Source organism: Poromitra crassiceps (assembly GCF_964638095.1).
Source record: "Poromitra crassiceps genome assembly, chromosome: 15".
Classification (NCBI taxonomy): domain Eukaryota; kingdom Metazoa; phylum Chordata; class Actinopteri; order Beryciformes; family Melamphaidae; genus Poromitra; species Poromitra crassiceps.
The window spans coordinates 25,825,907-25,851,005 of record NC_139634.1 but is presented as its reverse complement, the minus strand read 5'-3'; the positions used below and the strand labels follow the sequence as shown (position 1 = coordinate 25,851,005).

Genomic DNA, 25,099 nt, shown 5'->3' with positions numbered 1-25,099 from the left:
AAATGCACAATTTTATGGCATTTTTATCTAAGCTGCATAACAACGGAGTGGATTTCAAAGATTTTTCCCTCACTCGGGAAAGAGAGGGGATGATTCTCAGACTGAGTTACAGCTAGAAGAGGCCAAAGTTGTGAACATGGATTGTTTTGAGACGTTACTTGAGTAGATTCTGCGGTCGACTGATTCCTCAATTAGGACCAACCCAAATGTTCTGACTTCCCCGCACAGCAGACTCTTGGCAGACTTTGCGGGCACGTTTGCGGCCGGGAACGAGTGCATCAAGCGGGTTTTCTGCAGACTTCACCCATTTAATTACTCACATTTCATTGCAATGTGGAGGTGGTGATGTAGTTTTTTCAAATTGCCAAACAAAAATAACTTGTGAATGTGTAAAACAATGACTTTATTAAAACGTTACTTGAATCTTGTAGGCTAGAAACAATATTAATATTCCACCACATGACAGAAATATATAGAAGTACTACAGCCATAGAGGTAAGCAACATGCATGTTATTGTAGTCTTAGGCCTGTCGATCAGCAGCTTGCTTACAGCCTGTCAGTTGCTCACACACAGACGTAGAAGTCCACTAGTCTAAAGAGTGGACGTTTGGATTGGGCCGTAGACAAACTAAGCACTTTGGACTGTGGACATAAACAGGGTCTTTATAGCAACACAAGCATTACATTTTGTTTGCCAAACTTTGGAAACCTTAACCTAACCCCCCAAAAGAAGCTGTATGCATTATTCCACCATGTTATTTGATCATGTCGCATTTCATTCATAAAACCTAGCTGAGATGTTGGCATTTCATCAAGTCATACATCTACCGGTACATGGGAGTGATGAGCAGAAAAAGGACACACCTTGAAATGTTCAGGGGACTTTATTGCAAGGTTCCACATGACCACCAAACCAAGCAAGCTCTCTAGTTTGTGTCCCATCATTAGTCTCTTGGTAAATTAAAGTCTTTTTTCCACGGCACTTGCTATGTTCCATAGAGTAGAGGGTGTAGTAAAGGACACTTAAAGCACAGACAAAAGCCACCAAATCTGAACCAGTCCCCTTTTCTTGCATCGTCCCATCGACATAACACTACCCGTCTCGGTGCTGCGGCCTCGGTCCAACTGCATAACGTTAGCTCTCTAGACCATGAGGATCCTGAGAGAAGACCATTTGGTTGTAGTGATGACCCGCGTCCCTCGCTTGTATAACATGGCACAGAGGAGCCACAGAGCCAGCTGTGCCCACAAAGACCCAGAAAAGCAACATTGGAATTTGGCACACTCAAAAAACATTGACATTCAGAACCGATAAGACACAAAATGTGATCTGGAGATATACCGGCATATGAGCAAAATCATTTGATTTCAGAGCTGCAACAATTATTCGATTAGTTGTCGACTATTAAAAGCCAGCTATTTTGATAATCGATTACTCGTTTTGAGTAGTAATAAATACTGATCCACATTTTTTATCATTTTCTGACACTTTAAAGACCAAACAACTAATCGATTAATCCAGAAAATAATAGACAGATCCAACAATGAAAAAAAATGGTTGTAGCCCTATTTGATGCCACTGGCTGTTGTGAGACATGCTGAATACTAGTGTATCATAAGCTTACATACAGGATAAGCAGTGGCTAATAGGCATATGTTTACATGAGATCTCAGAGCTAAACACTACAAACACCTTGTAGACTATGAGAGGTACGCGTTTGTGTTTTCACCATTTGACTCACACATTACAGCAGTATTCTTGTTTAGCTGTAGCCTACAGCCTGTCCTACACTGGAGTGTACACACTAAAACAAATATATAAAATAAAGGCTAAAACCTAATTTTCTAAACTCCATCCCAGGGGCCCAGTATGAAGCGACAGAACCTTTGCATGCCAATGCTTTATCCATTCCCCAGGGGATTTCTCATGCGTTCTCCCGAACACTAGGGCTGGCTGATAATTCAATATTATTCTTTATCGTCTTTCAGTGGAATCATATCGTGAAGGATGATATGAAGATCATTTAAAGGAACACGCAAACATTTTGGGAAATTTGCCTATTTGCCATATTCCCGATAGTAAGACGAGAACATAGATGCCCTTCTCTTCTCTTTGCGTGCATAGAAAGTAGCGACGCGCAGCGTGCCTTCCTGCTAGTTAGCTTAGCACAATGACTGGTAGTCAAGTGAATCACTAGTTAAGTCACCAAATAGACATTCATAGAGTGCCAAAACACTCTTATGTACATGTTGTGACTCATATACTCACCACACTATGAAATAATGATGTCAAATTACAATTACAAGACATTGTAATTTTCAAAGCAAAATACACAAGCTGGAATTTCCAGTTTTGTCAGGAAGTAGTTCCGGCTATGTATTTGCTTCGAAAATTACAATGTCTCATTCACATTGTTTTTGTTCAGTAGTATATAGAGCCAAAGTCCCTCTCCTTCCGGTCAGGCCCTATTACCCTATACCATTCCGAAAAAAATATGAATGGTGGTGAACGGATTGATGGAATTGCTTCAAATAGTTGACATATGTAGTGAAAAAAGCTGTTGTTTTTGGTCATTATGTTGACCAGTGGAACCCCTGAGATTCATGACTAGCCTCTGGGATTTAATTACTCTGATTTAGGATCAGATTTTTGGCCTGCTGGCGAGGAGCATTTCCATGGACCAACAGCAGATGTTGGCATTCTAAATCAGCAGTCGCACAACGACCCACAAATGATTCATAAAGGCAAAAGCACAAGCAGTGTAAGTGTTCTGATAGAGACATCATCCATTTGTTTTTTCTGATTGTGAGACCTTGCTGGCTCGTCTTCTCTGTCTCTCTCCGCTCTTCCCTCAGCTCTCTCCGTCTTCCAAACCCATCTCAGGCTGAAGTGGTCTCCCTCTGTCCCTGCATCTCTGACCCCATTTACACACAGCATTAAAATGTGTTCTGGGTCATCAAAATGCAATGGGATAGTGCTTGACCACATGACACTACAGGTGTAAAATGCAGCCAAGACACATTGAGGACGGACTGTGATCCGATCGACCAAACCACCGCCGGAGGTGGTCCGGGACACATTGTGACCACATTGAACACAAATGTCTTCTCAATCCACATACAACAGTCACCACTGTTTTTCTGCTGCTTTACGCTATGAGTTTGTCTTATCCGGTCGCAATCGGATCTCAATGTGGACACTGAGACACACATTAATACTAGGTGTACAGAGGCCATTTACACCTCGCACTAACATGCATTTTCTGTGATCAGATTGCAATCGGATAGTGCTTGACCACTTGGGATTGTGATCTGATCAGCAAACCACCTCCGGAGGTGGTCAAGGACACATTGTGACCACATTGAACACAAGTGTAAATGCACTGCATCCTCTCAATCCACATAGGACAACAGTCACCGCTGTTCTTCTGCTGCGCTACACTATGGAGCTTGCCTGATCCGATCGCCGTCGGATTTCAATGTGGACACTGGAGACACTTAATACCAGGTGTAAATGAAATCAGGTGAATGTGATCAAGCGCTATTCCATTGCAATCTGATCACCCAAAACACATTTTAAAGCCAGGAGACACACCTGGAACAGCCCCAGCTCCTCTCCCCCTTGGGGTCCCCCCCCCTCAGGGTGACCGTCCCGGGACCCCCCGGTGGCTGGCTCAGCACCAGTGGCTTCTGAGACTTCAGCTTATGAGCCACCGTCATAAAGATGGCCTCCACATGGTCGCTGTCATAACCCCCGTCTCTGCACGGCTCGGCCGGGCTCTTGGCCGAGGTCTCGAACAGCGGCATGGAGTGGGCGTCGGCAAACTGCTGAGCGGCGTCCGTCCCCACCTGCACAGAGTCCCGCAGGTCACACTTGTTGCCCACCAGGATCCTGGGCACCTCAGGGCCCAGCGCGTGCTGCTGGCACTCCTCCATCCAGCCCGGCAGGCTGCGGAAGCTGGCCAGGCTGGTGACGTCGTACACGAACACCACGGCGTGCACGTTACGGTAGTAGTGCTGCACCATGGACTTCCTGAAGCGCTCCTGGCCCGCCGTGTCCCACAGCTGGATCTGACAGAGGACATATCAGTTAAGCTAAGACTAAAATGAACAAAGTGAATAAGAGAACTTACTATCAGCAGAGAACCTCTGACAGTGGTAACGACAACAAAAAATTATGGAATGTACTGAATGAAATTATGGGTAAAAAACACAGCCCGCACTTCTTTTGTTGAATCGAATGGTGTCTATTTGACTAAGCCACTTCAGATGTAAAATTATTTTAATGACTTTTGTCAACAAGGTCTCTAAACTTAAGAGAGAACATGGATAGTACTGTCAAGTCTAACTCTGATGAACTTGAAAAAATATATCATGAAAGATAAGATGTGTACTTTTGAATTTCACCTGGTTCCTGAAGGGGATGGTGGAAATTATGTTGAGCTCTCTGCCTGTTGGTGGGTCTGCTGGCACAGACCAGCTTGATAGCAAGTTGTTGAGAATTTCTGCTGTACATGTTTCCAAACCTATCTGTCACATTTTAATAGATGTCTGATCAGTGGTGTGTGTCCAGAATTGTGGAAGGAAGGAAAAATAATTCCACTACCTAAAGACACAAAATCTACCTTCTGTGGTCCAAACAGCAGGTCCATCACCATTCTGCCAGTACTTAGCAAATTGTTAGAACAAATTGTGTATGAGCAAATACAAGTTTATTTCTCTGCTAATGATTTAAGTACTGTGTTCCAACATGCTGTCTGGTCATTCGACCTGTACCACAATGACTCAAATGTCTGATAGCTGATTATCTTCTATTGACAGCTCTAAGCTTGTTGGTACTGTAGGCTACTACTTGATTTTAGTGCAGCCAGGGCATGTGAATAAGGGATAGGCTAGGTATTGGAAACTACTCACTATTTGGGAGTGCCATGGCACGCAAAACTTGGATAACAACATTGTCTCGGGGGTGAGTACAGTCTTAGATAACGATAACGTGTATATCGCACGCAGCCATTTAGCCGGGCTTGCAGTGGATATAAGGGTCCACCCGAGACTCAGAAGGAAGAATGACAGATGAGTCTCGAGTTGAGGCTCAGGCTACTAACGTGAGTTCTATTTCTCTCATTCAGTCTGTCTACTCGTGCCCACCTTGATTTTCTCGCCGTCAATCTCGACCAGCCTCTCCCTGAAGTCCACGCCGATGGTGGCCTCGGTCTTGTCGGGGAACTTGCTGGCACAGAAGCGGTAGGTGAGGCAGGTCTTGCCCACCCCGGAGTCCCCGATCACGATGATCTTAAAGATGCGGGTTCTCGGCGGCGGTAAAGTCAACGAGCTGGATAACTCAGCCGAGGACTCCAGCTGCGCCATGTCGACTGCCTGGCTGGATGATGCCTGGAGGAGGAACGTTACGCCTGGAACAGCTAGGTAGTAGCTGCTAGCTACTTAGCTAGTACAGCAAGCCTGACACAAAGCCTTCAAGGCGCGCAACGCAATAATCCAACTTGCATTGTAATGTGGTTTATGCAGTGTCGATATGCATAACGTCGTTATCTGTAAACCAGTGCATCCGATCCCACATAGCGTCGAGGCTAGAAGTAGCCACGTAGCTACAACGTTGTCAAAGAAATCCCGTCTCGCGAGACAACGGAGAAACTGCCTACTTGCGGTCATTAGGCTCGTTTGTGTCTATGGTTTGTGTTGACTACTGCCTCGCCTAGAAAGCACGAGCGCAGCCGAGCGCAGTCAGGCGAGGCATCAACAAGTCGGACGAACACCCACTCCCGACTGCACGCTCACTGCTGCTTTTCTTCTTCTCTACAGCTTTGTTTAACAGCGGTTTGTAAACAAATTAAAACATGCATTAGCGCCACCAACACTCACTGCTTAAATGAACCAGCCATTCAGATTACTTATTTTTATTTTAATGTAGACATTAGGCTACAGGTGGTATTTATGTAAAAAGAAAAGAAAAAGAATAACAGCTTGGATATAAAGATTGATATAAAATTTAAGTTTCTACACTTCACTGTCACTGTGGGTTGGACCTGTGTTGAACCAATGGGCTCAGCTTGATGGGTTTCTCGTCTCGTCATCCTCTGCGCTGTGCAGTCGGGCGCAGTTGGGTGGGGAGCAACTGCGGCACCTTGCTCCAAATCTGTGCCCGCCTCGCTCTCACGAGAGTCCCGTGCAGTCCGGTGCAGTCGGGCAGGCGGAGCAAGCAAAGAACTTTTATGGAAAGAAATGACAGCTCCATATGCCCCATTGCAACATCAGCGCCCAGCAGCCTCCGCCATTTTTTATTTTTGGAAGCGTGACAGCGCCAAAAGAACCTCGCACAGGCTCGCAGTGGTCAGCTGCGGTAGCGCTGGCCCCTATAATCAGCCTCTCTAAACAGTAACTCAACGGGAGAACACTCTAAACTTTGGGGATTCACATCTTTTCCGGGCGTACTGCAAATCTTGATTGAAGTGGTGTAGTGCAGGGATGTAAAACAACAACCATATTGTGGAAACTAAGCAAAATTTTTCGTTTTCTTTGTTTAGTTTTTTCAAGATAAATACCTAATGAAAAGGACCCGAGGTTCAACTCCCGTTGAGTTACTGTTTAGAGAGGCTGATTATAGACCAAATCAGCGGGATGTTTACATTTACTTCCGGGTACCCCTGAGGTCCACACATTATAATGGCGGTGGACGGCACAAACTGACATGTTGAAGACAAAAACAGACAAAGAAGACAAAAATGGTTCGTCCGTGTTGTGTTGTTGTTTAATATCATTCATAACAACACTTTCACTAACGTTAGTGGAGACCAGACTAGCTAATTTACCTGTTGGACCAGACTAGAGTAGACTTGAAGCTAAATAAATTGACCTGGCGTCAGTAGCTCTGTCTGTACCAGGCTCTTTCTCGCCGAGAAGAGCCTGGTGACGCGAGGTTACTCTGTCTGTAACGTAAAAAAACAGCGAGTTTGACAGACAAACAAACTTTATTAGCTAGCTAACACTACATAAAACAAACACAGAAGAAAGGCTAGATACGTCGGACAAGCATGTTTACCAACCGTTTAACCATTTAAATTGAAAGTAGTCGGCCGAAAACAAGAGAGGGTTTGACAGCATTTATATGACAACACGCACATTTAAACCTGCCGCCTTTCCCAAGTGGTACCCGGAAGTAAATTTGTTTACATGGTGACGTCACGGTGATTTGGTCTATAGGGGCCAGCGCTACCGCAGCTGACCACTGCGAGGCGCATTCTGTTTCCAAAAATGGCCGGAGTGTCGTCTCTTTCCTTCCACGCTCTTTGGAGCAAGTCGGACAACTCAAAATAACCATCATGCAACGGGCCAAGCAAGGCGCTGGTCGAATCTGCGCAGAACTTGCTCAAACGAGCCTATCCGTGTTCACACCCGGTTCACACCCAACGCACTTATTTGAGCTGCCAGCCCTTTCTGCAATTCATTCTCTATGTAAGGATGCGCTAAGCTGTTGTGAGTTGTTGTGAATACATGACAAGAGGAGAAGGCGGGGAGGGGAGGGGAGGGGAGGGGAGGGGGGGGGGGGGGGGGGGTTGAATTGTTTACATATTTTTAAACATTAAATAAAACAGTTTAAATGAACATGGAGTCTTAATTTATAAAGATGAACAGGAAAAGGAAGATGTGCATGTGAAATTATATCAAAGTGTGTATTAAATTGTGCAGTAAATGCACTAGCCTAAATCAATCATAAGGCATGTTGTCCCATTCACCCAAAGGTCCTGTCCCAATCACCCAAATGTTACAGAAAAAAAGGGTTTTGGGTCAGTTCACACAAAAGGGTATGCCACGCCTCCCTGGAATACGATGTAACCTTTATTCCACCTCAAATGAGGTAACATCTTCAGTATTACATAAATGTATCATGTGTTGGACTATTTTTTTTAAGTTCATGGCAAGAAAGCTTACACAAGGCGGAAATTCAAAAAATGTCCCATTCACCCTGAATTCACCCTACATTATACATCAGACCCTTGAGCTACTTCTGCTGTCACTCAAAAAGTCAAAATATAGTTTAGTATAGTTATGGAGATATTAATGTTTGTTTGGCACAACTCCTTAACTGCTGCAGTGGCACCCGGAAATGCTTTTTTGTTGTCATGATATCACGCTGATTCGTCCTATAGGAAATGGGCACATCTACACACACACACACAGGACGTACTTTTAACCCCAAATCCAAACAAACATTTTCCTGGTCAAACAGTGACCAAAGAAAGCCCATAACCAAAGTCCACATCTATTAAGTGCATAGAGACTATCATCAGCATGTCTGTGACTGTGAGTAGCCTACTCCCATATCATATCATTTTGCAGCTAAATAATTATTATTTACTTTTTAGGGACTGTAAAGACTACAACACCAGTATGGACAATAAGAACACGCTAGTGCAATCATTATCTGAGTGTGCATTGTATTTGCCTTGTTCATTGTACTCACTCTGCTACTCTGGTAGATTAGATTATATTAGTTTAAATCATACATTGATGTGTCCATTGCAGTAATTATCCGACTCAGATTTTCCTCATCAGTCTGTAAAACTGGCAATGAAGCCTACTACTTGTTTTTGTTGTTTTTGAATGTTTTTGACAGTAATAAAAATTAAACATAGTGAATATCAGCGCAAAATTTAAACAGCTTAAATCCCAGAATATCAATGTTTCTGTTGGTCTTCAAAAACCTACATTGGTAAAAGCCTACTCTGTTGCTCCACAGGGCCCAGTAGGCATGGAGCTGTCTCCCTCTCCCCCCGGCCTGGAAGAAGAGTTTGGAACACTCTTCACAGTCGACTCCCTTAGCTTCCTCCACCAGCTCATCTCCAAATTCGACGAGGAGGTCGACCAGGTGGGACAACTCAAAAGCCCCTGTGTGTAGACCAGTTGGGACAACCCAAAAGCCCCTGTGTGTAGACCAGGTGGGACAACCCAAAAGCCCCTGTGTGTAGACCAGGTGGGACAACCCAAAAGCCCCTGTGTGTAGAGCAGGTCGGACAACACATAAGCCTCTGTTGTGTGTATGTAATGGCATTGTGTTGGTGGTAAGTGCAGCAACCCATGTTAAGGGCTTGCCCAGGGGTGGATTCGAACTGCCGACCTTGGGCTTACGAGGCGGACACGTTAACCACTGCACCAAGAGAGCTAGCTCCCTTGGCGGAGCTGATTAACGTGCCTTCATACTGGGGGAGTGAGTTTAACCAACCTACTCACTACCACACTGGACTCATGAGGAATTGGCGCTGATTCACTTCGGTTACATGTAGACCAGGTGGGACAACACATAAGCCTCTGTGTGTAGAGCAGGTCAGACAACACATAAGCCTCTGTGTGTAGAGCAGGTCAGACAACACATAAGCCTCTGTGTGTAGAGCAGGTGGGACAACACATAAGCCCCTGTGTGTAGAGCAGGTGGGACAACACATAAGCCTCTGTGTGTAGAGCAGGTGGGACAACACATAAGCCTCTGTGTGTAGAGCAGGTGGGACAACACATAAGCCTCTGTGTGTAGAGCAGGACAGACAACACATAAGCCCCTGTGTGTAGAGCAGGACAGACAACACATAAGCCTCTGTGTGTAGAGCAGGTCAGACAACACATAAGCCTCTGTGTGTAGAGCAGGTGGGACAACACATAAGCCTCTGTGTGTAGAGCAGGTGGGACAACACATAAGCCTCTGTGTGTAGAGCAGGACAGACAACACATAAGCCTCTGTGTGTAGAGCAGGTGGGACAACACATAAGCCTCTGTGTGTAGAGCAGGTGGGACAACACATAAGCCTCTGTGTGTAGAGCAGGTGGGACAACACATAAGCCTCTGTGTGTAGAGCAGGTGGGACAACACATAAGCCTCTGTGTGTAGAGCAGGTGGGACAACACATAAGCCTCTGTGTGTAGAGCAGGTCAGACAACACATAAGCCCCTGTGTGTAGAGCAGGTTGGGCAACACATAAGCCTCTGTGTGTAGAGCAGGACAGACAACACATAAGCCTCTGTGTGTAGAGCAGGTGGGACAACACATAAGCCTCTGTGTGTAGAGCAGGTCAGACAACACATAAGCCTCTGTGTGTAGAGCAGGTTGGGCAACACATAAGCCTCTGTGTGTAGAGCAGGTCAGACAACACATAAGCCTCTGTGTGTAGAGCAGGTGGGACAACACATAAGCCTCTGTGTGTAGAGCAGGTCAGACAACACATAAGCCTCTGTGTGTAGAGCAGGTTGGGCAACACATAAGCCTCTGTGTGTAGAGCAGGACAGACAACACATAAGCCTCTGTGTGTAGAGCAGGTCAGACAACACATAAGCCTCTGTGTGTAGAGCAGGACAGACAACACATAAGCCTCTGTGTGTAGAGCAGGACAGACAACACATAAGCCTCTGTGTGTAGAGCAGGACAGACAACACATAAGCCTCTGTGTGTAGAGCAGGTTGGACAACACATAAGCCCCTGTGTGTAGAGCAGGACAGACAACACATAAGCCTCTGTGTGTAGAGCAGGTTGGACAACACATAAGCCCCTGTGTGTAGAGCAGGTGGGACAACACATAAGCCTCTGTGTGTAGAGCAGGACAGACAACACATAAGCCCCTGTGTGTAGAGCAGGACAGACAACACATAAGCCTCTGTGTGTAGAGCAGGTCAGACAACACATAAGCCTCTGTGTGTAGAGCAGGACAGACAACACATAAGCCTCTGTGTGTAGAGCAGGTCAGACAACACATAAGCCTCTGTGTGTAGAGCAGGACAGACAACACATAAGCCTCTGTGTGTAGAGCAGGTGGGACAACACATAAGCCTCTGTGTGTAGAGCAGGTCAGACAACACATAAGCCTCTGTGTGTAGAGCAGGACAGACAACACATAAGTCTCTGTGTGTAGAGCAGGACAGACAACACATAAGTCTCTGTGTGTAGAGCAGGTCAGACAACACATAAGTCTCTGTGTGTAGAGCAGGACAGACAACACATAAGCCTCTGTGTGTAGAGCAGGACAGACAACACATAATCCTCTGTGTGTAGAGCAGGACAGACAACACATAAGTCTCTGTGTGTAGAGCAGGACAGACAACACATAAGCCTCTGTGTGTAGAGCAGACAACACATAAGCCTCTGTGTGTAGAGCAGGTCAGACAACACATAAGCCTCTGTGTGGCTTCCTCCTGTTTTGTATCTCTCCATGGTCTGCTTGTGGACTATTGGCACACTGTGACCACCCAAAGATGCGTTTCTTGAACCCTCAATAACTCTGTCAAGATCTGACCCCAGGTCTTAGAATCTCCTGCTTATGTGTTGCTGTTAACTATTCTCTTCAGGTCCTGCGGTTGAGGGTGTCCAGAAAGAGCCAGTTGGACCTATCAGGTGGTCTGCCTGGCTTCTCAGAGGCCACCTCCCATATCAGGAGAGACCCAAGCTGGAGGGTGCTCCCTGTCCCTCCCAGGCTCCAGAAGAGGCATGTGGACATCGGGGATCTGGCTCCCTGCGATACCCAGCGCTTCCTCCAAGGTCTCCAATCACCAGCGCAAGGCATACAGGTAGAAACCCCATGTGCAAGGCATACAGGTAGAAAGCCCATGTATGTGCTTGTACTTGCAACCTTAAAGTGTCAGTTCAGCTGCAATTTTAAAAATATTGCATGTGCCAGATTAAATGTAGAATTCTGTCCATCCATCTATCCATCTTCAACCGCTTATCCGGGATCAGGTCATGGAGGTAGCCATTCCAGCAGGGAACCCCAAACTTCCCTTTCCCTGGCCACATTAGCCAGCTCTGACTGAGGAATCCTGAGGTGTTTCCTTTGTGTAGAATCCTGTGTGCATGTGAAATAGTCTCATTAGCTTACAGAATGAATTGTTTCTATTTGTTTAGACCCTAGTTCCTCATTGCGCGGCTCGCGAGACGCTGGCGGCTCTCGAAGCTTTAGTTGACGGCTCTAAGAAATTGTAATTTTTTATTTTTTATTTTTTTTTAGATTCCCCCCCCCCCCCTGCTCTCCCCAAAATTTCAATAAACCTTTATGGCATATTATTACAATACAACAATAGGCTACTGGTGTTGACAGTAATAGAAGGTGCCAAATCATTCAAAACAATAAGTATTTTGCTTTTAGGAGTATTGTGCCAGCGTGCAGCGCTGTTCCAAAACGTGTCAACGTGTGTCGTTGCCTGGGAAACGCACATCCCATAATACAACTGTTCGCATCGCGCATCGTATGATGATACTTGGGATGCCATTGCGAACATAGATGTGAACAGGTTAGCTAAAACTTTAGCGTCGCCAGCGATGGCCCCCACCGTTGCGGTCGGGGTACCTTTCGAAATCCCTCCAGGCCTGAAAGATTTTCTAGGGGAAACTGGTATATGTGTGTGTGTGTGTGTGTGTGTGTGTGTGTGTGTGTGTGTGTGTGTGTGGAAAACAATAAAACACAAAAAAATGGTAGGCAGATGTGCTTGGTTGGGGTGGCTTTTGGTGTTTTGCGGTAAAAGTGGCTCTCCTATTGACTTTGTCCTGCCAGTGCGGCTCTCATCGTAGAAATAGTGAGGATCACTGGTTTAGACGTTTCTCTCATTCACTCCAGCTCTAACCCTCTGTTTGCGTTTGTCAGGTTGACTTTGATGACGGGAACTGCCCCACATATCACAATCAAATCAAAGGCATTTATAATGTCTACAAAGCGGTGCACAACCAATTTCCCAGTAAGTTGTTTGCTTTAAATTGATGTCACAAAAGTACATGTATTGCATTTATGCACATATGTGAATATTCCAATCCAACTCAATTAGAATGGATCAGAATCAAACTCAGTATGAATATTATCATTACATCACCCAGATGCCCCGCCCATATCTCAGGCTCCGGTGCTGATGCTTCGCCCCCGTGCCTGGAACATGGTGGAGCACAACATGATGGTACTATGGCATCTTCTCCATTTATTTATTAGAGCTCGAATATGTAACTTTTACATAGAAATGAACATCTGTTACATTCAAGCCATTGCCAAAACGAGTTCCCACAAAGCTGATTAAAGCCCCCCCCTCCAGGCAGTGTTCTTACCTGTATAACCGCTGGTGTTCTATGAAAACACTCTTGGTATGTTTGTATAATTGTATGTCATCTGATTCTGCACCAAATAACTTACATTGATAAGAACCGAAGGCTAATAGGTTGTTCCACTGCAACATCATGGCGGTCGGGCTGTTGTCAAAAAAGCACAAGAACTTTGTCTCTTGCCTTCAATACTCTTTGTCTGCGCTACAGCTGAGAACCACACATCCAGTACCAACACTGACGTAACGTTAGCTTAGCTGCAAGCTGCATTATTGCTTTATTATCAACAACCGGCCAACAGATTTCAAAGCTGATTCCCCCATGGAAAGAGCGTGACTTGAACTGCTTAACCTTTGAGCTCGGTGAAGTGGTTACAGCAGCAGGCTAATGTAGATAACAGCTAGCTAGCTTCACTGAAAAAACAATGCTGATTTATTTTACACACAATCTCACACATCCAAAAATTGCCAACAGTTTTGTAGACATTCAATTAGTTTGACACTTGTTGAGAGTTGATTTGCATTAAGTTGTGGACCAGTGATGTCATCAGAAGGAAGTGGCACTGAATCATTGTGTACAGTCGTGTGATGACTGATCACTGGTCCAAGTCAACTCTCAATAACTGCCACATATCCCCCCCCCCTGCGAGTTGGACCCCAAGTTGGCAGTTAGACCAACCCAGTCAACAAAATTCTGCTCACAGACGGACACTTCTCATTGTTATATGACAGAAGGGGGAAACAAAGGTTCTGCACTACAAAAGTTACATATTCTAGCTTTAAGATTTAGAAGACAAATCTGTCTGATTTGGATTGGTGGGACGAGGATCAAATCCAATTTTCCTCAATCCAATGTAAAAGAGGACCTTGGGCAAAACTGTGTTGTATCATTTCATCCCCTACACACAGGGGCAGGCTTTCTCAAAGATGTAGAAAACAAATGATCTCAGACTGTGACTGTGTTTATCAGGTGGAGGGTAAGGAGGCTCCAGGGCCTCTCTTTGACTTTGGCCTCCTCATGTTCCTCTGTGGAAAGAACCTGTTTGACAACAAGAGTGGACCATTCTTCTACCTGTCTAAAGTAACACACAAACACACACTAATTAACACACACAAAGACACTATAATATATATTTGACGGCAAGTTGGCTCAGTGGTTGCCACTGTTGCCTCACCGCAAGAAGGTCCCAGGTTCGAAACCCGGTCCGTCCCAGGTCCTTTCTGATGTGTGGAGTTTGCATGTTCTCCCTGTGTCTGTGTGGGTTTCCTCCGGGTGCTCCAGTTTCCTCCCAAGACCAAAAGACATGTATGTTAGGGTTAATACTCCTGTCAGTGCCCCTGACCAAGGCAATGGCAAAAGAGCTGGAGTTGGTCCCTGGGCGCTGCACTGCGGCTGCCCACTGCTCCTAGTTCTAGGATGGTTCCTAGTCGACGATGGGTCAAATGCAGAGGATGAATTCCCCCATGGGGATAAATAAAGGATATTATTATTATTATTAATAAGTAACACACATGCAAACACACCAAGTAACACATGCAGACACATAAAGCCATAGAATAAGTATGTGATTGAGATAAAGTTACAATCCCACTAATCTACTCCTACCTACCTACTCTACCATGTCTCTTTCCTCTCCAGGTGGAGAGTTTCATGGAAGCCAGACTTTGGAACAATATATTTGTCTGGACGCAACAGAAGGTGTGTCACGTTTTTGATCATGTCAACAGCTAGTACACAGTGGGCTCTATTCTCCCCCTGGCCTTAGGCGCTAAACTGGCCTTAAATGCAAAATAACATACTTTACGCCGGCCTACCACTGACTCGGGAAGATACCGTCATGTTTTTACGCCCCGAAATGCGCTTTACGCTGAAGAGGCGTGGCGCAGTGCCAGAATAGGCCAGAATGGGCGTTTCCTAAAGCGATCTTCCCAGCTGCCGTTAATTTTGCGGTTAACGCTTTTCAAAACCAGGCCTTATTTAGTGCGCCAGGGATGCACCCACGGCACTTTGTGTGCCTCCCTCCCCTACCAAACGCCACACACAGACACACATTTGCATCTCTCCCAGCATGCATTGGGGCTTAATACATTTTGACAAGAAAAAGCAAAGTTTTATATACTCTAACTCTAACTGACAGTTGAGTCTGATATCTTGTCTGGCTCATGGACTAAGGATGACGGTGTAGATGTGTGCACTTGATCACATTTGCATGCATTTGTTTGAGAGTATCCTGCGTCACGCCAGTTAATTTTGCTTTTGCTGTTTTTCATTTCTTTTTGGAGTTTTGTGAGTCACTTTTGCACAGTTGGACAGAGAATAAAACTCTTTTTACTCCAACAAGCTTCTGAATCTGCCTACCTACCTATGTTTTACTTTTTAATATTGATTTATTTGTGTTTAACGTTGAAAAGGCAGCAATGTTTTCAAATTAACCACTGTTCTGTTTCAAATTTACATTGCATTGCATTGTAGGTTTGCAGAAACGTAAAATGGCACGTTTTAGAACCATAAAACGGCAGACGGTTTAAAATTTATGTTGAGATTTTACATAAATGTGGATTGCAGAAATGGACAATAGCAACATTTTATTGTGGCGATTGGGTTGCTGTATGTGTTGTAATAAAGCATTGTAATTGTAATTGTAGCTGGGACTTCCTCTGGGCAGCATCAAGGCTACGGTGCTGATCGAGAACGTTCTGGCAACATTTGAGATGGAAGAGATTATCTATGAGCTGCGAGAGCATTCAGCCGGACTCAACTGTGGCATCTGGGATTACTCAGCCTCCTTCGTCAATAAGTTTGGTGAGTCTGACTTCTATGTCTTCCTCAAATCCCTCAAGCCTGAGACTGTGGGCCTCCCCTCAGACAACCCTCGCCCATCATGATTATCTTATTTGATCCCATTGCAACTCAACAATTGAGCCAAGATAGCCTTTTATTGCTTTTTGACATACTTCAGACTACACCAACTACTTAGAAAAGGTCTGTCTGAAGGCATGTATTTGTTTCTGACTCTGGGAAAGTGAATCGGCCACATACACACACCTGTTATACCGGCGCTCCAAGCAGGCGGGGATAATATAAATTCACACAGATTGGAGCCGCAGTGCTGCAGTGCTGACAGGCACATAGAGACTACCAGGCGCATTGTGTGAGTAGGCAATTATTATAATTATAATTATTTTATTTCACATTATCCAATTAATTTAGGCTATGTTTAACATGTTCCACAATGCCTTTAAGGCATTGCTTAAGGTAGACTTTCTTCTCTCTCCTTGAAGGGAGGGAGGGGGCGGTGCCCTAGCGCCTTCTAGTGACCAGATGCCACTGTCTGATACACTACATTACTGCATGCTGCAGATCTCTCTCTGGGTCTGATACACTACATTACTGCATGCTGCAGATCTCTCTCTGGGTCTGATACACTACATTACTGCATGCTGCACATCTCTTTCTGAGTCTGGGACACTTCTAGCTTCAAACTGCTGTCGGAATCCTGGCCAGTGATTGGTTCCCCTGAAATCATGGGGATACCAATCAGTAATGACTTTAGCGATCAGGCGTGCCACCCAACCTGACTGTTGACTTTTGAAAACGAGCCACTCTCTCATTGGTGCTACGACCTGTCAGTCATTCAATTTAGACCCCTAGACCCGCCCTCAAAACAGCAGCGGTGGCTGTGAAGTGGCACAGACTCATTCATGTAGTATGCAGATTGCAGCGTTTCAACGTAATAGACCTTTTTCACGGGGGCCATTTTGTGTCAAAAAGGCAGAATAAACACAGGTGCAAGCAAAACACTAATGAGGGTTTCCAAATTCCAATCATGGAAGTTTAGAGAGGAAAATCCCACACACTGACTTCACTTCAGACTTTTATTGGCAACGTTTCGGTCACAACAAGACCTTCATCTGGCAAAAGACTTTGCCAGACTTTGCAAAAGTCTGAAGTGAAGTCAGTGTGCGGGATTTTCCTCTCTCAACTCATCTGATGCTCCGACGCACCTGGCGCACACGGTTTGTGCAGAGATCACCCCTCTTCTACAATCATGGAAGTTTGAAACCCTCATTAGTGTTTGCCTTGCACCTGTGTTTACCCTGCCTTTTCAACACAAAATGGCTCCCATGAGAAGGGTCTATATTTTAGTCTGGGGAGACTAGCTCCATGGTAACGTTGGGTCACCTTTCCGACTGGCCAGAGTGCTCTTGGGAGCTGTGGCTCCACAATCAATATAATCACTATAGTTAGGGATTTTTTTTTTTTTATATATATATTTATGAGACAAACAGCAATCAAATAGTCACGAAAAGTCCTTGAATGTGATGTATGAGGAGATGTTGAACCCTGCTTTGTCTTCCAGGTCACCGAGAGGCCTTCCTCCTGCCCGACCGCAGTAAATACGTCAACATGGAGAAGCGTTTTCTCCGGAGCTACATGGAGCTCTTGGTCCAGACGTGCCACCAACGGGGGGCGCTGGCTACAGGAGGCATGGCTGCCCTGCTGCTGCCTCAGGACCAGCACAGCCCCTCCTACAGGACAGTGCTGGCTGCTGTCACCAGGCAGGACCTCATTGCTTTGCTTACATAGAGGCCCATATTGATAAAAGCCAACAGTATCAGTATTACAAAGGGGCTTGGTTGTGACGGTGAAACTGACCCGGTAATTCACAAAAGAGGAAACCCTCTTCCATGATGGTCTCAACCCATACACCAGATCGGCAATACGTAATTTTGGAGGCGGCTGCTGGCGGCACATGTCCCGCCCCCTTTTAGGGGGAAAACACGATCTCCCCATTGACTTTAATGTAAAATAGCACTACCCCCCAAAAATATAGAAAAATAACAGAATCAATCTTGTTTATTAATGACTCCAAAACACCATGACATGACAATATATTACAACTCGTCTGGCCATAGAATGGGCAAGATACACTGGAAATATTACTTTGACCCATCTAAAATCATGTGATTCATGTCACATGTGACGTTCTTTTTTACAGCCCCGTGACTCGTCACTCAGTAGTAGCTGCCAAGTAGCCGGGTACAACGATGCTGGGCTCCGTGAGTCATGGAGCTGTAAAAAGTCACGGGGCTGTCACATGACATGAGTCACATGATTTTAGATGGGTCAAAATAATATTTCTGGTGTATCTTGCCCATTCTATGGCCAGACGAGTTGTAATATATTGTCATGTCATGGTGTTTTGGGGTCATTAATAAACGAGATTGATTGTTATTTTTCTATAATTTGTTTGGGTAGTGCTATTTTACATTGAAGTCAATGGGGAGAGGCTTGTGTTTTCCCCCTAAAAGGGGGGTGAGGCCTAATTGCCGATCTGATGTATATAGAGCGCCAAAGTCACATCGTCTTCCGGGTTCTGCATATGCACCAAGGGATTTCATCAGCCATTCTTTTTTCCATAGACATTTCATAAAATGCTTCTAAAAAGTTTTACTTTACTTTACTTTACGAAGCACACTCAGACCAAAACTAAAAAGGAAACATGTTGGGTCGCTTGGTTTTATGAATAACCCCTAGAGTCAATTTACACTAGTGATGCACGTCACCATGCCTGATTATTGAATTGATATTTAACCCCTCTTATACCATTTCTTCCCACCTTTTAGACTGAAGATGTTGGAGATCAAGGCAGGTGTGGACGGTTTCATGGTGTATGACCTGGACTTGATCGAACCCATGCAGAAAGTTAGTACTGGTTCAAAATTAGCCACTTTTATATTGAGGCAAGTCCCTCTCATTCATACTAAGCTTCACCTCTCAGCTCTTTCAGCTCCATACTCAAGGTGATAACCAGCTTCACCAGGTTCGAGATGATGTCAGCGTGACTCCTGAGGACCTGCTCTCCATGCCTTCGGTCAGTGGCTCTGATGTCCCATAGTCCAGATATTTCAAAGCATCTGTTGTCCTATAGTCCAGTCAGGCATAACTAAGCCCTGTTGGTGCAACTGGCCCCAGATGTTTCGAATGCATCTGTTGTCCCATCATCATCAGTATATAAATGGGAGCTGGGGCTCTGTCTGTCTGTCTGTCCCACTGATGACATCATCAGTGATGGCCTAATCCCACTGATGACATCATCAGTGATGTCATAAATCCCACTGATGACATCATCAGTGATGTCATAAATCACACTCATGACATCATCAGTGATGTCATAAATTCACTCACACACACACACACAAAGTAACGAGAGAGACTGAGGGAGAGGGAGAGAGAGACTGAGGGAGAGAGAGAGGGAGACACTGTGCACGCACCAATAGGGCAGGCAAGGGCAAACAGCAGCTGAGTTGCGGGCAAGGCCGCACAGCGGCCGAGCTGTGAATGTGAGCTGCAGGGCCAACTCGACCAACTGCAGGACAGGCGAGGCCGAACATATATATATGTTACACACACACACACACACACACACTGTAGAAATATCCCATGATCCTGTAGCATGCATGATTTCATGTCTTTTACTCTTACTTAGGGAGGAGTCACCCTTTTTGGCTTGAAGTATAACATTGCAGTGGGCATACTGTTTATTGATGCTTGGCTATCAGGTAAGTGCACGCACACGCACACACACACACACACACACACACACACACACACACACACACACACACACACACACACACACACACACACACACACACACACACAGATATACACATGTTTTCACTGTTACTATTCTCATGCTGCTGAGTGCTGTCATGTTAACACCATCCTTTCTCTCCTAGGCAAAGGACATTTTTTCTACAGAGGCCAGGTTGAGGATTCAGCCACAGCAGAGATTTCCAGGTCCCAGGTAAATTGAGGGTTATACGTGATACCTGTAGCGATGGTGATAGCCTAGTGTAACCGAGTTGAATCAGTGCGGATTCCTCGTGAGTCCCGAGTGGTAGCAAGTGGATTGGTTAAACTCACTCCCCAGGTATAAAGGCATGTTAACCAGCTCCGCCAAGTGAGCTAGCTCTCTTGGTGTTGCGGTTAACATGCTGGACTCCCAAGCCGAGGGTCGGCAGTTCGAATCCACCCCTGGACAAGCCCTTAACATGGGTTGCTGCAAGTACCACCTACACAACGCCGTTAGACGAGCATGGGTGAAAGTGTGTTGGTGTGGTCAGGTACTCCGTACCATTAAAAGATTAGGTGCCGGTACATACGCAGTACTGGGAAGAGGGGACAGAGTGACACAGCAGCTGCCTGTCAATCAAAACCCACAGAAGCAGTCACGATCGCATTTTCAACAAGAAAACACATCTGCTGTCGTGATGTCAACATAAACAACAGTTAGTTTTCTTATGAATTGATTATAAATTGTACAAAAGCCTGTTCTATTCCCAGCATGATGTCAGATCCATGGACATCGCATGCATGCCATGGACAGCATATCGGGAGCGCATGATAATTGACTGTGTGCAGTGAGAAGCCGAAAGTGGACTTACCCTTTGTTTCTTCTTAGTGTGTGCATTCATGAAATCAGTCGTTTTAATGCATTAATGATCGTTTTCAGGAATGTTCATTATCTTTGTAATTACGGAGATACTGAGTTTAGATTCAATATTTTAACATGACAGAGAGAGCGAGGGTAGCTGTTACGCATGTTTTTATGGAGCCTCCGATGCGCAAAAGTCCTGCTTCATCGTTCATCCAAGAATGTTCAAGGTGATGGCATTTGATTGTCTGTCCAATTCGGTGTCTAATTTCAGTTGCTTGATTCCTTCTGGGAATCTTTTGCTTTAGATAAGGATTTATCTGCTGACTGCATGGATTTCTTCTGTGCGCAATCTCCTATGCTTTTTTCCTCTATTATGCATCTGTAACCGAGTTGAATCAGCGCGGATTCCTCGTGAGTCCAGTGTGGTAGTGAGTGGATTGGTTAAACTCACTCCCCAGCATAAAGGCATGTTAAAGGATGGGTTTTCCGTGGGGAATATGAATATATATTAAATCTCACGCCCCTAAGGTTTTCGAATCCGTTGAAATTTTTGAAATTGGATATTCACTGCCAGAGATATCAAGCATCTCTCACATATTTTTTGGGCCAGCCGACGCGTTTCGCGTCATCTGGCCTAAGTCCGCCTTGCGGAAGTCGTGCACCTATGAACTACAACTGTTGTTGGCCATGGTCCCGCCTCTAGAGGTCCTCCACGCCCCTTCAGAGGCCTTGACCAAAACAAAAACGCAGCCATCTTGTCAACCGCCTAGCCTGCTGTAGCTAATATTAGCTTCCCATAGTTCCTTGCAAAGAGACCATTATCTCGGGAACGGAAGCACTAATCGACACGGGACTGGCGGCATTGGAAAGCTCGTCAAATTTTACATCTAGCAGTAGGTGGGTTGAAGTAACGAAATCAACGCTGAGCAATGTACCCGTTTTTACACATTTTTACAGAAAATAGTTACAACATCAGATGCGCGTAACTCCTACGAAAATGCCTTAAAATGCATGAAAAAATTTTTATGAAGACATCTCCCGACATATATACTACCGTTTACATTTGGTGCAATTTGGAGGCAATTGATTTTCGATTTATTTTCGATTTATTTCTTCTTCTCTCCATGTCTTCTCTCCATGTCTTCTTCTTCTTTGAGTTTTATGGCGGTTGGCAAACATATATGTGCATTACCGCCACCTACTGGAGTTTGATATCAGCCAAACGCCTGAGGGGTGGGCATGGAAACGAAGGCCACGCGAGCCCAGTGCATTGTGGGAAATGTAGTATTTCGAGTCCCCGCACCCCCCCCCCCCACCACCCCCCCCCCCCCCCCACACACAGAGTGGATTTCTGGTGATATCTCAGGCTGTAAACAACCAATTTCAAAAATTTCAACGGATTCTAAAACCTTAGGGGCGTGAGATTTAATATATATTCATATTCCCCACGGAAAACCCGGCCTTTAATCAGCTCCGCCAAGGGAGCTAGCTCTCTTGGTGGAGTGGTTAGTGTCTTTGACTCCCAAGCCGAAGGTCGGCGGTTCGTATCCACCCCTGGGCAAGCTCTATACATGGGTTACTGCAAGTACCACCTACACAACGCCGTTACGCCCTGCAGCTCCCCACAGCTCGGCTGCTGCGTGGCCTCAGCTGCCCTCTCAGTATTTACTTAGACTGTACTGTAGCCTACATATTCACCTTCCACCTTCCAGACGGGTTCCAGAAAAAAAAGCTTTTAAATTAGCCGTTTGATAAAACTATTTATAAACCTAGGCTACTAATATATATTTTTTTATAAATGAGCCATTAAATGACACAACTGGTAATTAAATTTACAAATGAAAGACTGATTAATTAATGCTGATGATTTGCAAAATGCTATTTAAAATCTGCCTCTTTTTTTTTAATCAATTTTCATATTCTTGTTTATTCATTTTCATATTATTTGTCCTTTGCACAATTCATTTTGGACCTTTACTATTGGACAACTGTTTTACTTAAAGGTATACTATGCAAGAATTTCATTAAAAAAACATGATATAGACTTGCGCTTAAGGGGCTGGAGTGCAGTGTGTGTGGAGGGGGGAAGCGTCCGCGGGGCATTGAATGGGGGGGTGCGGGCACTGCAATATATCTACCTATCTATGATATACATAAACCTGGAATTATAGTATAGATAGGTATAGATGACACTATGGGTATTGCACTAGTTAGACCAATTTTAACTAAGATCAAAGATCACAGTTGCTCAAGTGACATCACAGTTGGCAAAAGGAGCGCGCTCGCTCCTACCGTGCCTCGCATCCTTCCCCTCCCTCCTCCTCATCGCTCTTTTCTACTGTACCTTGTTGGTTTGCCCTCGAGGTCGCAGACGCAGCCTGGCCGTTGCGCGGGCTCGCCTGCTCAACTGACCATTGAGCAATTGTGCTCTGCCCGCTCTCCAATTATAGTGTGGTGAGATAAGACATTAGTAAGATATGTTATATTTGTTATATTCCATCCATCCATCTTCAACCGCTTATCTGGGATGGGTTCATGGAGGTAGCAGTCCCAGCAGACCCCAAACTTCCCTTTCCCTGGCCATTAGCCAGCTCTGACTGGGGAATCCCAAGGCGTTCCCACACCAACATGGAGATATAATCTCTCCACATAGCCCTCGGTCTGCCACGTTCTCCTCCCAGCAAGAATATATTACTAGTGAGATCATATATTAGTAAGCTTATATTAATAAGATATATTAGTGACACATATTAGTTAGAAATTATATTAGTATATTATATTAGTAAGATTGTGACATTGTGAAGATTTGATCATAGGGTTAAGGGTCCATTTTACCTTCCTTTTCTCTGTAAAATACTTGTGTATGTTGTGTGTTAGGTGTGGCAGTGGATACGTCATCAGACTCAGCTTGAAGACGATGACAGGGTTACGACCCGGCGCCTGGTGGCTGAGCTCACCCAGGAGGTCCTGATAGAGCTCCGCCCTCTCCGTCACACTATGAGGTGAGATACTTTTTACTTGACTTTATTAGTGCCACACAACGTTGGTGGTAATTGTTTGATACAGCATGGTGGCTCAGTTCCAGTGCAGAGACAAGACAAACACAACACCAAACTCTCCTATCACACTGTGATGTAGAATGGAATTTAACATGCATTCTTCTCCCGACATAACCAGCATCTCTCTACCGAGCCAAAAAGAATACTCAGCCATCTTGAGGAAAACCACTTGAGAACAAATAATTGGAGCCATGAGTCTTGAAGTCGTCTTATAGAAATGTATTTAGACTACACATATTTTTGTAAAGAGATGCAAAGAGACTGCATCCCTGCCATGAAAGCTTGCAGGTTTAAAGTAAGGATTTATGGAGAAACAGAATTCTTTATAGCTCTGACATAGTACAATTTGTATGTTTTGACTATGGTAACAGAAAACAAGTGTAGCGCATGTGACTCTGTAGACAGCAGAGCAGAGGGCAGAGAGGGAGAGCAAAATAGAGAATTACAAGGCTGCAGGTGAGAAACTGTCACACTGAGGTGAGAAACACTCCTCTGTCACACTGTGAGGTGAGAAACATTCCTGTGTGTCATACTGTGAGGTAAGAAACACTCCTTTCTGTCACATTGTGAGGTGATAAACACTGCTCTGTCACACTGTGAGGTCAGAAACACTCCTGTCACACTGAGGTGAGAAACAGCTCTTTCCTCTGTGTTACAGGGCTGAACAGAGTGATAGCTTTTTCCTGTGTTACAGACTGAACACAGTGACAGCGCTTTCCTCTGTTACAGGGCTGAGCAGAGGTTATTGACAGCAGCAGAGATGTTCTTGGAGGTGGTCCAGAAGAGAGAGTTCCCAGAGTTCATCACTACCTACTTGAACCTGGACCACACCTTTCTCCACTCCCAGAGCTGTGGAGAGGAGGAGGGCCAGAACACAGCCAAGCACAAAGCCAAACTCTAAAGGAAGACAACTTCATATCTTCAGATTCAGCTGTAGACATTTTAAAAATCACATCAATATTCTCAATGGATGCTAGTTTATTTCCTGTTGCAGTGTTTGCTCATACAATAGCTGACAGGAAATAAACCAGAGTCCAAAACTGTGAAACATCTACAGTGAAGGAAATAATTTAATCCCTTGCCGATCTTGTAAGTTTGCCCACTTGCAAAGAAATGAACGGTCTATAATTTTAATGGTGGGTTTATTTTAAAAATGAGACAGAAATATTTTTTTAATCCAGAAAATCACATTAGGCTATATAAAAGAGATAATTGATTTGCATTTGATTGTGTGAAATAAGTATTTGATCCCCTACCAAAACATGACTAGCCTGGTAAACCAGCCGGTCATGTGAACTCACATTTCATAATTTACATTTACTTGAATGTTTATGGGTAGATTTATACGTGGTTGCAAATTCGACATTTCAGTTTTTTCATTCTAGAAATGATCTGCATACATGTAGTCAGTGTTCAGCAAATGCAGCTTTATGTATAGCTTATAAGGACACTTTGAGCTGAACTTTCATCAATAAATGTATGTTTTCTTTAAAAATGAATAAATAAATCAGTAAATTGAAT

The 25,099-nt window shown here is 44.7% G+C and overlaps 2 protein-coding genes across 3 annotated transcripts; one reads left to right on the top strand and one right to left on the bottom strand.

Annotated features, from left to right (window-relative positions):
* Positions 1 to 437: 437 nt before the first annotated feature.
* On the bottom strand, positions 438 to 5,571 carry rab33ba (RAB33B, member RAS oncogene family a). 2 transcript variants are annotated; one of them, XM_083652480.1, is made up of 2 exons: positions 5,150 to 5,571; positions 438 to 4,072 (listed from the first exon to the last, which is right to left on the bottom strand). In XM_083652480.1, exons 1-2 carry the CDS (start codon positions 5,366 to 5,368, stop codon positions 3,578 to 3,580), a joined length of 714 nt encoding a protein of 237 aa, XP_083508606.1. In that variant the 5' UTR covers positions 5,369 to 5,571; the 3' UTR covers positions 438 to 3,577. The 2 variants fall into 2 exon arrangements, with proteins under 2 accessions (XP_083508606.1, XP_083508607.1); XM_083652481.1 differs by having other exon boundaries at positions 438 to 4,066.
* ugl (ureidoglycolate lyase) lies at positions 5,294 to 25,027 on the top strand. The gene is made up of 15 exons (XM_083652482.1): positions 5,294 to 5,425; positions 8,757 to 8,885; positions 11,344 to 11,562; positions 12,633 to 12,723; positions 12,860 to 12,936; positions 14,045 to 14,155; positions 14,714 to 14,773; positions 15,721 to 15,877; positions 17,436 to 17,634; positions 18,703 to 18,781; positions 18,858 to 18,950; positions 19,566 to 19,638; positions 19,819 to 19,886; positions 23,397 to 23,521; positions 24,308 to 25,027. Exons 2-15 carry the CDS (start codon positions 8,769 to 8,771, stop codon positions 24,477 to 24,479), a joined length of 1,641 nt encoding a protein of 546 aa, XP_083508608.1. The 5' UTR covers positions 5,294 to 5,425; positions 8,757 to 8,768; the 3' UTR covers positions 24,480 to 25,027.
* Positions 25,028 to 25,099: the final 72 nt, after the last annotated feature.

Coding starts and splice junctions, on each gene's coding strand:
- rab33ba (XM_083652480.1), bottom strand. CDS start 5,368: ATGGCGCAGCTGGAGTCCTCGGCTGAGTTATCCAGCTCGTTGACTTTA. Junction 4,073..5,149: donor TTGACGGCGAGAAAATCAAG/GTGGGCACGAGT, acceptor GTCCTCTGTCAG/ATCCAGCTGTGGGACACGGC.
- ugl (XM_083652482.1), top strand. CDS start 8,769: ATGGAGCTGTCTCCCTCTCCCCCCGGCCTGGAAGAAGAGTTTGGAACA. Junction 12,724..12,859: donor GGTGCACAACCAATTTCCCA/GTAAGTTGTTTG, acceptor TACATCACCCAG/ATGCCCCGCCCATATCTCAG. Junction 19,887..23,396: donor CAGAGATTTCCAGGTCCCAG/GTAAATTGAGGG, acceptor GTTGTGTGTTAG/GTGTGGCAGTGGATACGTCA.